At 48.7% G+C, this 17,170-nt stretch overlaps 1 protein-coding gene across 2 annotated transcripts in view; it reads left to right on the forward strand.

The window, feature by feature from the left end:
- Positions 1-17,170, forward strand: part of SIRT1 (sirtuin 1) — a 491,295-nt gene that overhangs the window by 346,091 nt on the left and 128,034 nt on the right. For both annotated transcript variants that reach the window (XM_086922398.1, XM_086922397.1), the window contains one exon: positions 3,497-3,683. In XM_086922398.1, the coding sequence (XP_086778524.1) occupies positions 3,497-3,683 (187 nt within the window). The remainder of the gene's footprint in view (positions 1-3,496; positions 3,684-17,170) is intronic.

Below are 17,170 nucleotides of genomic sequence, written 5' to 3' on the forward strand. Positions count from 1 at the left end.
ATACTTGGGGCAGACTGACATCCATGCTTTTACAGCGAACTGTACCCTTAACCTCCGCTTGAGAGACCTTTGTTCTTCAAGTTGCAAGGACCTCGACCTAGATACAGGCACTTATTCGTACAAACTGCCCGTTTCATTTCATTGAAATGGTGGGTTGTATCTTTAACATGTCTGATACGAGTGGTATTGTACACCTATTTAAGACCATAGGGTCAGGATTTCTAAGCACCCTCCAAATAGTCCTCTGAGTTATCCCAAATTGTATACACACTGTATTTGGAAGCATGTTCGGAGGTTTACCTCTGTTACTGCTTTTAATAGCTGGAATCCTGATCGTCATTTACCTGATACGCAATGGACGGGCCAATCATGAACAAAATGGCGAAAGCTCTTCTGGAACGTAGATACCGTGAGCGCAAGATACAGCATCTGGGCGCGCCTCGCCTATGAGAACTGAGTGCTTCTTGGTTCTTATCGTTTTGACCGGTCTGTATGCACTGCATCTTCCCTGTTCTTCGATGCCTGTTTTGCAGTGAAGAATGTGTGTTGGACATCTGTCTAACACTCGAGACGGAGACGCCTGCAGACTTGAACACAAGGCTGGAACCGCTGAGATCCCATGCTCTGCTGCGTCCCCCAGCCTATTCCTATCCTGACAAGTGCATTCCTTGAAAACTTGCAGGTGCCATTTGCTACAACTGGGGTGAGCTGCAGCTCAGCCACCACTAGTGCTGACACCAGCACAAGCGCTACAACTAGCACTACGGGCACTGAGCTGTTGACTACAGCACCGGCTGCGATATGCCAACTACTGAAAATCATCTGTGCTCCATCAACGTACTGTGTGAAATATTACAATTTCCGTACCCTACAGCAAGTGACTGATGTTGCGTCTCCCAGCCAGGACACTTGCAGCCTGATTCATCAAGCCGAAATCGGCTCGCAAAGGGCCAGATTCTGAGAATCTGGCCCTTTGCGAGCTCTATTTTTGCATTTGGGATTCATCATCCCAAATGCAAAAATCGGTAATAGCGATGTCTCAATTTTGCGAGGAATTACATTTAAGGAATCTCTATTTGAGATTCCTTAAATGCAATTCATCATCCATTAAAAAATTGCGAATTCGCAATTTCGGCCCGCTATTTACCGCGAGGTCAAACCTCGTGGTAAATAGCGAAAACTCAGAAAAATGCTTTTAAAAGCATGTTTCTAAGTTGCATGTTGCACACACACATGTCCTTTGGACATGTGTGTGCGCAACACCTGTTTCAATTTGCATTTAACCCCTTCCACGCTGATGACGAGATGGGCTGGTTATGGTGTAGGCTACTCGCACGCTGATGACGAGCCCAGCTCGTCAGGTAACATGCGATTTTAAAAAATCTCAGCGTGCGAGCGGAATTCCGCTAGCGCGCATGAGGTTAAGGGGTGCTACAGGGTGACCTTTGGACACCCCTGGCACCCTTTAAATCGCTATCTCCTTTTGGCCCATAGGAATGAATGGGGAGGTATTCCTTATTTGCGATTAGCAATTTGCTAATCGCAAATAAGGATTGTGTAGGAATCTTAAATCTTTTTGCGATTCCTACATGAAATCCCGTTTTGCGAGTCTGTAATAGCGATTCCTTATGAATCGCTATTATAGACTCGCAAAACGGGTCTATGATGAATCAGGCTGTTAATCTACAATTGGGTCATCGTGTGTTGGGACGGAATTTGTAGTTTTCCTTTTTCATTTCGATCTGATTAAATTTGGAACATTTTCTACTAAATTGACACTATCGTTAGAGAAAGCATGGCCTTCTAAACGCTTGTAAGAGTTTTAAATTCCATAAATGAACTCCGACCTTTAGCTTGAGGAAAATTCAAATACTGACTATACATTTTTCCCCTCTTAGAAATGCTTTAATATGTTTTTAATATTTTTAAAATGTTTTTATGTGGCTCACTGACAATTATATGCGCTACCACCTAGTATGAATTAGTAGTTTGCTGTCATTGTTTATTATTGTTGACTCAGAAGAGGAGTGGGTGTTCTATTTAAATTTGATGCCCTAATATAGGCATGGTTTAAGATGCCCTAATATAGGCTTAATCTTTCACCTACATTAGTTCCCTAATCTCCACAATAACAGGCGCTGAGGGCTGAACCTTATCTAGACTGTGGTTTGGCTGCAGAAGTAGGGTTTTCCCGAACAATGGCCTTCTATACCATCTTCGATGAGCTCATCCAGTATGATTAAATATTCATAAAAGTTCGAGGAAACCAGGCAGGGGCTAAAATCCACCTGCATAAACATCTAGGTAAACCGTTAATCCCATACGTCATCTTCCTACCCAACAATAACAGAACAGGTGTATTTATAAAGCGCATGTTCACCCCAGCAACGGGGCATCTCGGCGCTGAAATAACAGACTTATATTGTTACCCACCTCAATTGTACACGATAGCTAGCACAAGGGACAAAGGGACTCTATACTTTTCTGTATAAATACAGCACCTCTTGCTATCAGTAGTTAGAGGGTACTGAGACTTTCAGACCGACACACTGACCAGAGACGCTGATGCTCCTGCATGCAGTCGCTCTAGCTGACAGTGGTCTAACCATCCCTTGCGGGGAGTCCAACTCGAGGACCAGGACAAGATCCCACACTTATTATTCAGGTAATGGGGTTCGCTAAATCCTAGCGGGCCTCTTGGCTCTTTTGCACCTACTCACATGCTAGGTACACTTAGGTACATCTAGACAGGCATCGTAGGAGTATGCGATTTATTTTATAAAGGCATTTTATGTTCATGTTCATGTATATGTTCATGGCTATTGCAAATTGGTACAACTGTACTATCCCTTTTTATTCACTGTACTGCTGATCATATATCTCTCCTACTGTTTTACAGTTGTCGCAGCACATATATTTTACACTAGAAGAACTGTGCAATAAATTCTTATTGTAAACACGCTCAACTGTTTCTTCTGTGTAAATGTCTGTGACCAAATGAGCAAGCACGAGTGACTGAGCAAAAAATAGTACATTGTTTCCATGAGTCTGAGGATTCAGGGTTGTCGTGGTCTGAGGTTGCCAAAAACTAATCTCTCTGATAAAAAGGAGATTCTAGTTGCACTGTGAGCTAGCTAATGCAAACATGCTAACATACGCAGTGGGGGTGACCAGAATCAGTCTGCCCACAGTTTGTTATCCAAAAGCGCTGGACCTGTTGGAATACTATAGGAACTACACTACAAATTGGCATGCTAATTTTAAACATTCCCTAAGCAAAATATTTGTAATATGCCGCATTTCTGCATACGGAAATTACTTTCATGGTCTATGACTGAAATGAAGCTTAAACTGAGAAACTCCATGCATCAGAAATGTTGGGTGCCAAAACTCTGTTGCAGTGTTCTTGTAAAGACCACGAGTGAGCATTGATCTGAATTTTGTTTGTGCTGCAGAGAATTAATTGAAAACTGCTTTTCTGTTTTCTTTTGTGCAGGTTGTACCACGTTGTCCAAGGTGTCTACCTAATGAGCCACTTGCCATTATGAAACCAGACATAGTTTTCTTTGGTGAAAATCTACCTGAACAGTTTCACAGAGCTATGAAGTATGACAAAGATGAAGTGGATCTTCTAATCGTTATTGGATCATCATTGAAAGTAAGACCAGTAGCACTTATCCCAAGTAAGTTCATGGGATTTTATTTACCCAAAGAAATAAATTAAACGTTGAAAGGTTATTTTTATTTTCAACCCGTCTTGGAGAAAATTATTTGTTATCAGTAGAATTGTATTTTTTCAAAATACCCCTTTTTAGCATTAGAGTACATGTCCTACAGTTTGAGCAGGCTCCTACACTCCTTCCACTAGACCACTTGCAGATTCTTCAGCAAGAGTTAGGTTTACTGCAAAAAGGAGTAGTGGGGATAGTGCCAGAGCCCGCAAGGGGCCAGTGGTGCTACTCCCTGACCATGAAGGAGGACAGCAGTCCTATTCTGATTCTAGACCTCAGAGTTCTGAACTGGTTCCTCCAAACGTTGTACAAAATGCTAGACTGAACAATGATAACTGTTTCAGTTCAAGTAGCCCTGCTGTCATGAAAACCAAAACACCACTTTTCACAATTTAAACAGTACATTAATTTTTTTCTAGGCTGGACGTATTCTAAACTATCATCAAACTCTGTGTCGAAGGAATCCCAAAAGCAACATATCACAAGAATATCACAAACAATTTTTCAAAAGAGACTCACTAGCATACTACACAGTCCATCCCATAATCCAGCATATAACATATAATTCTGATATCCTATGATACAGGTTTCATGGCTTGATGGAAGATGCCAACACATCTGTCCTCCACCTCCAGGAAGGAAGAGGAGAGGCTCAACAGAAAAGACTCCTAAGAGAGAGGTCAGCTTCTATTTAGAAAAACCAAGGAGCTGAGAATGGATGAGCAACTATAGGGCAGGGCAGTATTCAAGAAGATGTTGTGTTAGATTGTTTTGTGCTTTAAAGTGTGATATGCCTTCGCCCACAAGGAGCCACCGGAAGGGCCCATCCTACCAGAACAAAGTCATCTACCTAGGTTCTGGTAAGAGGGGTCCTGGTTAAAGAAATCTGCAAGTTGGTAACTTGGGCTACCTTCCAAACTTTTACAAAGCATTACTGCTTGGGCTTGGAAGTGCTAAGGGAAGGTCACTTTGCACGTCAGTCCAAAATAATTTCTTAGTGTAACCAGCAATGCACCCACTTCCTGATTGGATACTGCTTGGGAAATGTATTCAAAGGTGAGGAGTCTGCAGATAGAAGTATCCATCAGAAGAATAATGTACTTACCTTTGTCAATTCTTTCTGGTGGATACTCTACCTGCAAATTCATCACTGATCCACCCTTCTAGTTTCATGGCTTCTTCTTAAGGTTCTCAGTCTGTATATTTTACTGCTTCTGATTAATCTGATGTTCTCATACATCTGCCTGAAAGGTGCATAGAAAGTTAATGGGAAACTGAGGCCAGACCGCCACTGTAGGGCTCCAGTGGCGGCATGAGGACACCTCTGCCAGCTCCCCCTACCGACATGGAGAGCTATTGAAAGGTTTCCGGATTCATTCCGACACCTGGGATATTCAAAAGTTGAATCTGGAAGTAGGTAGGGTATCCACTAAAAAGATTGTTACCTAAGATAAAAAACCTTTTTGTATATTTTTTTTTATTATTAAACATTATCGACCTCTTAAGCAGATAAAATTATATTTGGGAGACGGTATATAAATCAAACAGTTGTACATGATTACAAAGGTCGAATACACAGTGAAGAATGCAAAACGTTTAACGGGTTATAGAGGAAACAATAATAAGGGAAGAGGACGTGGAGGCAATAACACCAGAGCCTCCACTGCCACAAAACAGTGACTTCATCACACTACCTCCAGACCACCTAACACCGGTCGGAGGCAGACTCCAACATTTCCTACCTGTCTGGAACGCAATTACCACGGACAGGTGGGTGAGACAAATTATCCAGTATGGTTATTGCCTGGAACTCACTACTACCCCACCAAACATACCACCCAGACACCGTCCTATGTCCAAAGAGCACATCACCCTGCTATAACAAGAGGTGAAATGCATGCTGGAAAAGGGGGCCATACAGCCAGGCCCTTTCCAACATCAAGGGACAGGAGTATACTCCCTATACTTCCTTATTCCCAAGAAGGACGGCTCCCTCAGACCAATATTGGACCTCAGACCTCTAAATCAATATATACTGTCAGAGCACTTCCATATCAGTTTCAGTTTCAGTTTATAGTTTATTGCACAGTTAATTAAAACCAATGCGATACAGTAACACAATAAAGAAGTTAAAATGCTGCATAAAGACATGCGTTTAAGATCAATGCTATACTATAGTAAGATAAGCATAAACAATTCAGCATAAAAAGTGATTTTGTTTGCAGGACACCTACATTGGGCCATACTGTACTTCCCATCCACTTTGTAGGCCTGCTAGTCTATTCGTGTTTTCCATAAAATTCATTAAATTTGCTACATAGATGGTTCCACAATGTAAGTTAAAACCGATGTCCTGGGGGGGCGTGGCTAGCAGCCAGCGATGGCGGCCGCAGCTTAGAGAGGCTCCCGTGACAAGGTGGCTTCCCACTGAAATCCGTTATAATTATCCTGATTTTCGAGGTGCTTGAAGGGGTGGATCGGACCCAGAGTCCGTTTAGCATCCGGCGGGTCAGTTTTGAAGCAGCGAAGGCCCTTGCGTAGCTCGAAATCGCAAGGCGGAGATCGGTGTGAGGTGGGGCCTACTGTTCTCCTGGAAGCAGCGGAGTTGCGTACAACTTGGAACCGGCCGGAAATAGACTCTTAGCGGCGGCAATTGGCCGGATGTGCCGGTATCTGGGACGCCCTGCCTGAACAGCCTGTCAGCATCCTCCGGCGGCCCGGTGACACAAGCGGGGCCCCGTGGCAGCCAGCGACAGTGAGCATTCGAGGGAACACGCCCAGTAGCGCCGCGGATAACGCTGAAGCTCGAAAAACCAGACCCGCAATCTTGGGCGTTGGCTGCGCATCGTGCCCCGGGCTCTTGCAACAACCACCCCCACGGGAGGAATCACTTAGCGCGTCCGGCCCACAGACGGAGGCAAGACAGCGAAGGATTAGCCCTCCTTGATTCGACCACGGACCCTTTACGCCAATCTGGGGCGACCATAAGAACAAGGCCATGTCCAACAGAGGCCCCAAGAATAGCACTACCCAGGCCAAACTTGAGAAATTCGCCTACAAGAGGCAAACTCCTCCCCAAGACCAGCGCAAGAATGCGGGGAAAGCAACCGAAACCGAGGGGGCGAAGAAGGCCACACTAGAGGATGTTCTGGCGGCACTGGCTCAAGTGCAGGCGACGGTGGGAGCAACAGCCACGGAGGTCACCCTGATACGGGCGGACCTCCAGAAAATGAATGAACGGGTAAAACAGGTGGAGGTTGTCACCAAATCCTTGGTCGAAGATGTGTCCAAATTACAAACGGCGATGGAACGGTTACAGACTGATAACAAACTGCTCAGAGAAAAGTTGGATGACCAAGAAGGGCGCTCCCGGCGCAATAACGTACGAATTTTAGGAGTGCCGGAATCTGAAGACACTGGTGCAATGGACCTCTATGTGGAAGAAATAATCAAAACCAGACTCCAGCCTAAAGGCCTCTCGAACTTTTTCTCGGTGGAGCGGGCCCACAGGGTGCCGGGTGGCAAGCCTAAGACAGGTGGGCCACCTAGACCAATACTGGCGAGGCTTTTCAATTTCAGAGACCGCGACGCCATCTTGCAGGCCGCAAGAGTTGCGCCAGCCATCCAAATTCAGAACTCGAGAATTGCCTTCTTCCCAGACTACATGGCAGAGGTCTCTAGGAAAAGGACATTTCTGGAGGTGAAAAAAACCTTGAGGGAAAAGGACCTGCCATACTCTATGCTTTTCCCGGCTCAGCTGCGAGTGGTGGCGGATAAAAAAGTGTGGTTTTTCGACTCCCCGGACGCAGCCCGGGACTGGCTTGAGGGATGGCACACTGTGGACCGGCAGCGGAGACAACACAGGTCTAATCATGATCGAAGAGGTGAAAGCAGGACTGGCTCACAGACGTCTGGTCGAGAAGGGGTGGAAGGCTCTCCATCCCGTGGTTTTGCGGGGGCAGGTGGTGAAGAGTGAACCCCATACTCCGGCTTTTGAGGACAGGGCAATCGCTGTTCGTTCACACACTGTTTAACTGCTGCATATGGACACTGGCATGAACACCCCGAAGGCACGCAGGGATGCCGCCTGCTCGGGGAGACGCTCTCCCCCCTACACGCAAGTACTCTGGTTGCGGGATGGGTCAAGCACTCTGCTCAGTTGGGGGGGCGGGCAGTTGAAAGTCCGTTAGGCAGGGTAGCAGGGAGGGGGGTTGGAGGGGCGGTTGTACTGTTGCAGTTAGGAATGTATGTACATGGTCGAAGCCAATGTCCAGGTTCCCGCATGAGCCAATACAAGATGAGTGGAATGGACAATGATCATATCCCTCCGTGAGGTCCCTCAGCCCTTTGCTGCGCATTTGCGTAGCCAACACACATGATACACTTATTGCTAATACACTATGGATTCCATACTAGCTAATGGCTAACGTTCCCATCCCTGAAAGGGGTGACGAAGACCCTGAGTCACATTGCCCCTCATTGCGTCTAATGTCTTGGAATGTAAGAGGACTTGGGGACAAGGTTAAACAGGGGCTGGTGCTAAACGCTATTAAGAGGCAGAAACCCACCATAGCGCTACTGCAAGAAACTCATCTGATAGGGGGGGGCCACCAAGGCCTTGGATAGACGAGGCTATAAAATGATAGTCCATTCGGGGTTCACGTCCGGTTCCAGGGGGACCGGTATCCTGATACAGAAAAATGAGCGTTTCATCCCTCTACAGACTAAGACTGACGACCAGGGCTGCTTTGTGGCCCTGCAGGGCCAATGGGAGGGAAAACTTTTCAATTTGGTTTCAGTTTACACCCCACCGGCACTACACTCGATACACCTCCCCAAACTGGGTGACTTCCTTCTGACTCTCCCTGAGAAAGGCTTTGGTTCACAGTGGCACCGGGCAAGTCATCCAAGCCAGGGGCTTATACGACCAGTTCAATTTGCGCCTCCTCGTTTCTCGGCCATCAGAAGAGCAATGCAGCGAGGTGTAACATAAAGACCCACCCCCCCTAGAGACAGAACAAAACCCCCCCGCCAAATTCCTTCAACCCTCCAACCCCCCTCCCCCAGTGGTGGCAGCCAAGCAACAGGCAACAGGCACACATCCAAACATTCTCTCACACTTGAAACAAATGGAGTGCACGTAAAGTGGGCGGACAGACCGCCGATGGTAAGCCTCGAGAAAGGAAGCGGACTAGCGGGCCCCACCTAAAGATGACGTTTTTGAAATCTCCTCTGAAAACATCCGCCATACGTTCCATACTCAGCAGCTTCCACAACCTAGCACACCAGAGGGAAAGTGCAGGGGCTTCCTTCTTTTTCCAAGCCGCAGCCAAGGTCAACTTGGCCGCGCCTATGCAGAGCCAAAGGATTTGTTTATCCGCCTTAGTCTGATGCTCCAGGGGCGGGTCACGGACACCCAGGAGCACGAAGCCTATCGAGTCAGGAATCGGGTAACCCAGCACATCCTTGATCTGGGACAATATCTCCTCCCAGTAGGGGCGAAGGACAGGGCAGTCCCACCAAATATGGCGAAAATCCCCCAAGAGACCACATCCTCGCCAACATCTATCCGACGCAGAGGGAAAAATCTTTTTCAACCGGGCCGGGTAAAGATACCAATCCAGCATTGTTTTCATATGGGCCTCCCTGAGGTCAATGGAATGGTTAAATCTGTGTAAATCACGCCAGAGGTGAGTCCACTCCTCGTCAGAGATATCTCGCCCCAGGTGCTCTTCCCACAAACTCATATATCTAGGGCGAGGCGAGATAGCAGTGGCCAATAAAAGGCCATAGAGGAATGAGATCACCCCCTTCATGGACGTTGCGCGGGTGATAAAGGACTCGAAATCTGTGGGAGGCCTTGTCGCTGCATCCCGCACCTCCGGCGACAACGCCCAGTGTAGCATTTGGGCATGCCGGTAACGCTCAGACGGTAGCACTGCTTAGTCACGCATGCAATTACGCATGCGCCAGTATTTTGGTGTCTACATTTATCAGCGAGAGAGGGCGGTAAGAATCACATTGTTCCTCATCCTTGCCAGGCTTCAGTAATGCAATGATTAGCGCCCAAGTATGTCCGCGAACGCTTTGTAAAATTCGATCACGAAACCATCCGGTCCCGGGGCTTTGCCATTTGGAAGTCGTCTAATGGTGTCTACGACCTCCTGTGTTGTGATAGGTCGAGCTAGGTATTCCCTGTGACCGTCAGCCAACCACGCTAGTTCCACATCAGCCATATAGGCCAACAGTTCTTCTTGCGGTATTAATGATCGTGCCTCATACAATGCCCCATATGTGCCCATGAACTCTCCCATGATGTTCTTGATATTATGTGTGCGTTCGCCTGCCTTAGTTTTTATTGCTGTGACGTGTTGCGGTGCTCTGCCCGTACATACCTTTTCAGCCAGGGCTCTGCCAGGTCTGCCCCCCTCTCCGTACCTCCTGGCAGTCGTCCGTTTAAATATATATTTTAGTTCATCCTCAGCAAATTTGTGATGTTCTGCCCGTATGTCGCCCAACAGGGCAGTATCGCCAGTCTGTGTGTATCGCTGTTCCAGCTCTTTTATCGCCTCCTCCCGCCTCTGTAGTTGCTGGTGTATGTCTTTTAAAATGCCAGAGGTTGTGCTTATGCATACACCTCGTATAGTTGCTTTGAAAGCTTCCCACAGGAGGCACAGGTCCTCCGTCGTGGGAGAATTTAGCTCGAAATAGTCCGTGATCGCTTTCAGGATGGTGTCAACATACAATGGATCACGCAAGGCTTGTGCGTTAAACCGCCACACGTACGGTGGCGAGACATAGTGAGGGATTTGCAATTTTAAGAGCACAGGGCTGTGATCTGAGAGTGTCCTGGGGAGGTGCTTGATATCAGTTACCCATGATATTGTATCCTGTGTGCCTAACCAGAAGTCCAGCCTGGACCAACTACTATTGGCCGCATTAATGTGTGTCGCTACTTGTTCCCCAGGGTGTAATACCCTCCACATGTCACCCAGGTGTAAGTCAGTCATCGCATCTAGTAGCATCACCCTTGCTTTTACATGTGGTTCCAGTGTGTGTAGTGTTCTGTCAAGCCCGTCTTTTAGCGTGACGTTAAAATCCCCTCCCCACAATATATTCTCCGCCCTTATATCTGCTAGTGTGTGCCACAAAGTTTCGTAGAAGGAGTCATCATCTATGTTTGGGCCATATACATTTACTAAAGCAACCTGCTGCTGTCTCACCTTACCCACCACCACTACGTACCTGCCCTCCGTGTCTTTGTGCGTGCCCGTAATCTGAAAGTGGGTCCCTTTCTTTATCAGAATACTAACGCCTCTTGAATATGTCTAATAGTTTGAGCTAGTGATTAACTCTGCCCACTTATTGCCCAGCTTTGATGTGCTATTGGTGCCAGATGTGTTTCTTGTAGAAAGGCCACATCCACTTTAGTTCTATCCAAGTACGCCTTATCTTTTTGGGATTTCCTAGGCCCCGTATGTTCCATGTGATAAAGTTTAACGTATCAGGACGTGCCATTACTGTATGTCTGGTTGTTGATTTTCTGGGTTAGTGCCTTCAAGTGCAGCCAGTTTGCGGGCTTTCAGCTCTAGGTCATGTGTGTGCTTTAGTCCTCTGATAAGGAGTGTACTCATAACAACATCATTACAAGCAATGAAAGAAGTCGCAATGCCTCTTAGACACAGTGCATACACTTGAACATTCCCCAACTCCCCCTCTCTCCCTCCTCCCACTTCAGCGCCCAAACTTTGCCAAAGCCATCCCCTTAGTAACGTCAAACCAATGCCATAACTTGTTTTGGGGTACACCCGCCTGGGGGTGTCGCCAGGTGCACACGTCTCCATCCACATGGTGGATGTGGACGGGTGCGCTGTTCAGTATTACAATCGTCAAATTCTGTCCCTCCCCATCCCATCTTGCCTCACGTATTGTAATAGAACACCTCCCCCACCAGCGATCTATCCATGTTGTGGGCAATTGTAGGCAGTGCGCCTCCTTTCTCCCATGTTGGCCCACCTATGTAGTCACCATCTCATTTCAGGAGTGTTTTGGTTCAGGTCTATTAGTTTGTTGCCTATGCACCCCGAGTAGTCCTCCCCATGGGTCACGTACAATTGCCCTGCACCGATGAGTGCTATAGGTACTCACTGTTCAACAGCCATGCTCGCACTCATCGTAGCTAAATTGGATAGTCACCCATGTTCTGCATTGTAGCCCAATCTGCTGGTCATTGTTAGCGGTAACATCCGCAGACCACAGCTGGCCGTGTAGTATTATCCAAATTCCTTGTGCGAGTCCGCCATTAAGGTCCTCAGTCGTTATCGCTCATTCTGTCCTCTCTTTCCCGTTCTTTGCGGCGCTTTCCCAGTTTCTTGACGTAGTCCTGTGCAGCTTGCACCGTCGGGAGAATCACCGGTTTTCCCTCTGTGGTCATTTTGAGTTTCGCGGGGTAGAGCATTGCATATCCAACACCCATGTCCCGGAGTTTCTTTTTGACTGTGGCAAATTCTTTTCACGCCATTTGCACCGCCATGGTGTGGTCAGGATAGAACTCCAAGGTGTTTCCCTGATACGTGACTGTGCCTTTTTCTCTAGCGAGTCTGAGTATAGTGTCCCTGTCTCTATAGTTGAGTATGCGGGCAATGATCATCCGAGGGGTGGCTCCCGGTTTCGGGGTGGGTGCCAAGGAGCGGTGCACACGTTCAACCAGGAACACCTCCGAGAAGCTCCCTGAACCAAATATGTCTTTCAGCATTGCCTCCACATAGGACTCCATCTTGCCAGTGTTTGTCGCCTCCGGCATGCCCGAAATACGCACGTTATTTCGGCGAGATCTCGCTTCTTGGTCCTCCACCTTCGCTCTCCGGGTTTCCAGGGTCTTTTCAATGTTACCGCATGTTTTCGTTGTGTTCCTGGACTGATCTTCGACCGTGAAGATCCTTTGCTCAGCTTCCACCAGCCGTTCCTCGTGGTTTTCCAGTTTCGCTGTCATAGTGTCCACCCTCAGCATGACATTATCCATCTTATTGTTCATCTCCTGCAAGCTTTGTTGGATGGCCCTTGGCACCGATTCCATGTTGGCACCGTCTCCCAGTTCTTGCTCCCCTTCTGCTTCCGAAGTGGTCACAGTTTTGTTTGTTTGTTTCCTGGTTTCGAAGGGCAGTTTCGACTGTTTATCTGGTTTCCCCATTCCGCTGGGAGTCGCAGTTGGGCTAATAAGTCGTGTTTCCGGGCTGGTCGTGGCCGTGGGCACTGCTGTTGTCCGCTTACGTCGCTGTAGAGTGCCTTGCGCCCCCAGAGCCGCGGGTCTATGCATTGGACCCTCCACTCTTCCACCGTACTACCCAGTGCTGTGCCTGTGATTTCCGTGGTATCCTGTTAATGTGTGCTATGTTTTCCCATGTTCGTCTTGTCATGTCGCGCCAGTTTCTTTTTGGCGCTCAACAGCGGGACTCGGTCTGAGAGGAGCCCGGGCCCTGTTACTCTCAGCGGTTCGAAGTAGTGATGCACCGCCAGGCGAGGCACTGTCCCGCACAGAGCCAAGTGCGCATTTATGATCGTGCGCCGGCAGTTTCGCGCTCCTGCACGTCTCCTTGTATGGCCCCCTCGTTGCCAGCTGAATATTGAGCAAAGCTCACGCCGACTGTATGTGGCTGTTGTGCAGTGTGTGTACCTTCCACAGGCTATCTGCCTGGCGCTCACCCCTCAATGGCGTGCGATGGCGTCCCTCGCCGAGCGCCTCACCATCCGCTCCCCCGCCAGTCGCGCCTCGCACTCCGCCTCCTCCGCTCGGCCTCTGTTTCCGCCCGCTTACTTCTGCCGTTCTTGCTGGCTCAGCCTCAAGGCATCGGGACGCTGGCAGTAACTTTCTCGGTTCCTCTGTCCGTGCGTTCCACCGCCGCCGCCATTTTGTCGTGCTTGGAACGCAGTCTCTCTGCAGTTCTTACACCGGTTGTTGGGAGCGCCCAGTACACTGGCCCTGTTGGCGTTGTGGCTCCGCTCTAGTGGGGTGATATTTTCGCAGTTTTCAATGCGTCTGGGGGCGGTTATCTCCTGCGAGTCCCGCAGCACTGTGTTGCGATCGCCGCCATCTTGGATCGCCGCTCACCTTCACCGGAGTAATCGCCGATTTCGTCCTCCGGGATCTCTGCCACAAAGCTGAAATTTCAGCAGTTTAATGCCACCACCTTCCGATTTCCATTTTTCCGCTTTTGGTACTTGCTGGAGCTGGTTTGGGGGTATAGGGATCGCTTTTCCCGCACCCGTCCGGCGGAGCTGACTCACATGCCAGCCATCCCGCAGTGCGCCCTCTAGCGCCCCCCCCCCACGCTACCTATTTTAGGGTTCCCCAGGTCCGCAAGGCTCTGGAAATAACCACGACACAATATTTTCATGAAAACTTCCATTCTGTGCGTTCCGCCGAGATACTATGGCAAGCTTATAAAACGGTCTTAAGGGGACAAGCCATTACCTTCATCACGGGCCATAAGAGACAGCCGTCCCAGGAGCTAGTTACCCTTTAAATGGCTTTACAGGAACGGACCACAGCTCATGAACAACACCCCACTCCGTCCACTCTACACGCACTTGCCATTCAACAACAGTTGTATAACGATCACCTGCGCATCCAAGTAAAAGGGCACATAACCGAAACTCAAAATAGGATCTACGAGGTGGGGAAAAGGCTGGGAGAATGTTGGCGTGGCTCAATAAACGGGAAGGTAATTCTAGGGGAATCCAACTCTTGAAGGACGACCGCGGAGGGGTACACACGGACCTGGGACGTATTACTGAACTACTCGCGACCCACTTTGAACGGGTGTACACCCCGGAACATGTGGTTACACCCGAGATGGCCAGAGACATTTTAGCTCCGATCGAGGTCCAAACATTATCGCCAGAAGTGTTGAGTGAGCTGGAAGCGGACATTACCGCCGATGAAATCCAGTTGGCGATTCAGGCATTAAACCCGGGTAAAGCAATGGGACCCAACGGTATACCCATTGAATGGTATCAAGCGGTGCCCGAGACCCTCAGTAAACATCTACTGGGGATGTTTAGGGAATGTCTAGAGAAGGGCTCCCTTCCGCCGGACCAGCTAGTGGCGACCATAGTAACCATTCCCAAGCCAGGTAAACCACCTGATGAATGCTCCTCTTATCGGCCCATATCCTTGTTGAATGCCGAAGTTAAGATTCTGGCCAAACTCCTAGCAACAAGAATCTGCCCCATTTACCATTAATTATACACCCGGACCAGTCCGGATTTATGCCACATAGAAATACAGCGCTGAATCTACGCAGGCTGCACGGGGTGCTGGCTAGGGCAGATTCAATCACCACGCAAGCGGTGATACTAGCTCTTGACGCCAAGATGGCATTTGACCTCGTAGAATGGGCATATCTATTTGAGGCACTGAAGCGCTTGGGATTCGGGCCCCGCTTTCTCGCGTGGGTCAAACTACTGAACGCTGACCCGATGGCCCATGTGGTGGCCAACGGACATATCTCGCGGACGTTCCCTCTGGGGAGGGGCACGAGGCAAGGTTGTCCCCTATTGCCCTTACTGTTTGCGATTTCCTTGGAACTACTCGCTACGCTCATACGGACCTCGCCCCTCCTCAGGGGCATATCCTGGAAGGACGGATGGGAAGACCGGCTGTCCCTATATGCAGACGACATGTTGATTTATCTAACAAATCCAGAAAGCGGGGTACCGGCTTTACTGCATATCTGTGACACGCACGGCAACGTTTCCGGCTATACGTTAAATTGGAATAAGTCGGAGCTGTATGTTCTGAAGGGACAGGTCCCGACTCTCGGTGCGGAGTGCCCCCTGGCGATAGCGGGCTCGTCATTTAAATACCTAGGCATACAGGTCACTAGGGATCTAACGGAATTTATGGAAAAGAACCTGAAGCCTCACCTAGAACGACTCAAACAAGATGTCACATTCTGGTCGGGTCTCCCACTAACACTCTTGGGGAGAGCTGCACTCTACAAAATGATGGCATTGCCGCGTTTTTTGTATGTCTTTGAAAATACACCCTACCCGGTAGCCCCTAGGTTTTTCCAAAAGGTTGCAGCGTTAGTTTCTAACCTCTTATGGGGAAACCTCCCTGCACGCATTGCACAATCCAAACTGCACAGAGGCTGGTATGATGGTGGTATCGCCTTACCTAACTTAAAACTGTACTACTGGGCAGCACACCTTAAGCCCATCAACCAGTGGCTCCACGCATCACACACCGAGTCGGCGTTCCAGGCTGACAGGGCACAATTAGGCACAAACAGCCTACTGGGTCCATTATACGACCACCGTAAAACTCGCACCTTACTGGGGCCCACTAGACTAACGGTGCAGCTATGGCATACAGCAACGGCTGCTCTAGGTTGGAAGGGGAGGATTACCAAAATGACCCCACTATGGGACTCTCGACTGTTAGGCAACATGAGAAACAGTAAGGGATTCTCACACTGGGACACTATAGGGATTTCCACGGTGGGCGATCTCTGGGAAAGGAACGGGGTGATACCCTTTGACCGACTAAGAGAATTGTATGAACTTGGTGAAAGGGAGCTTTATAGATACATCCAGATACAGCACGCACTACTCACAGCCTTACCCCCGGACACAGAACTGCCTGAGTCCTCGCCATTGGAGGACCGCCTCCTCACTGACTTTATGTTGGAACGTGCAACATCGCTCACGTACCGAAAATTGCTCAACAACTTCCCAGATCCGACACTCTCATTGAAGGCAAAATGGGAGGGAGACACTAGTGAAATGGACGAGCATGATTGGAATGAAGCACTTGGGTCCCCTAAAGAAGTAGGCATCTCGGCCCGGCTACGGTTAGTACAACTAAAAATATTACACAGGGTTTATTACACTAGGACTATGCTACATCACATACACAGGATACCACATCCTTACTGTCTTCGCGGGTGTGGGGAGGAAGGTACGTTTTTCCACACCATATGGGACTGCCCCAGGATTCAGGAGTATTGGAGACCAATACTACGCACAGTCTCACAAACACTAGAAATGTCGTTATTGCCCGAACCAAAGAGGTGCCTACTAAACATATGGGAACCTAATGATCTCTCTAGACACGAGCAGCTCTGGGTTACAGTAGGGCTGATGGTAGCAAAACGAGACATCGCACAACGCTGGGGTGCTGCGGAACTGCCGACCAAGTCACAATGGTGTTTAAACATGGACAGGGTGATGCTAACAGAAAGAGCAGTGTATTCCAACCGTGCCTGCCCGGGGAAGTGGAATAAAATCTGGACGAAATGGAATGTGTACAGAGGGGAGATTTGCGACCCTCTGCCGGAGGATGACCAAGATGAGTCCGACGAGGAAGAAGAAGTGGAAAAAAGCTGCGAGCGAATTGTTGGGAGGGGGAAAGCCAAGGATAATATGAGGGATTTCCT

This window comes from Lissotriton vulgaris, chromosome 5 (genome assembly GCF_964263255.1).
Source record: "Lissotriton vulgaris chromosome 5, aLisVul1.2, whole genome shotgun sequence".
Taxonomy (NCBI): Eukaryota; Metazoa; Chordata; class Amphibia; order Caudata; family Salamandridae; genus Lissotriton; species Lissotriton vulgaris.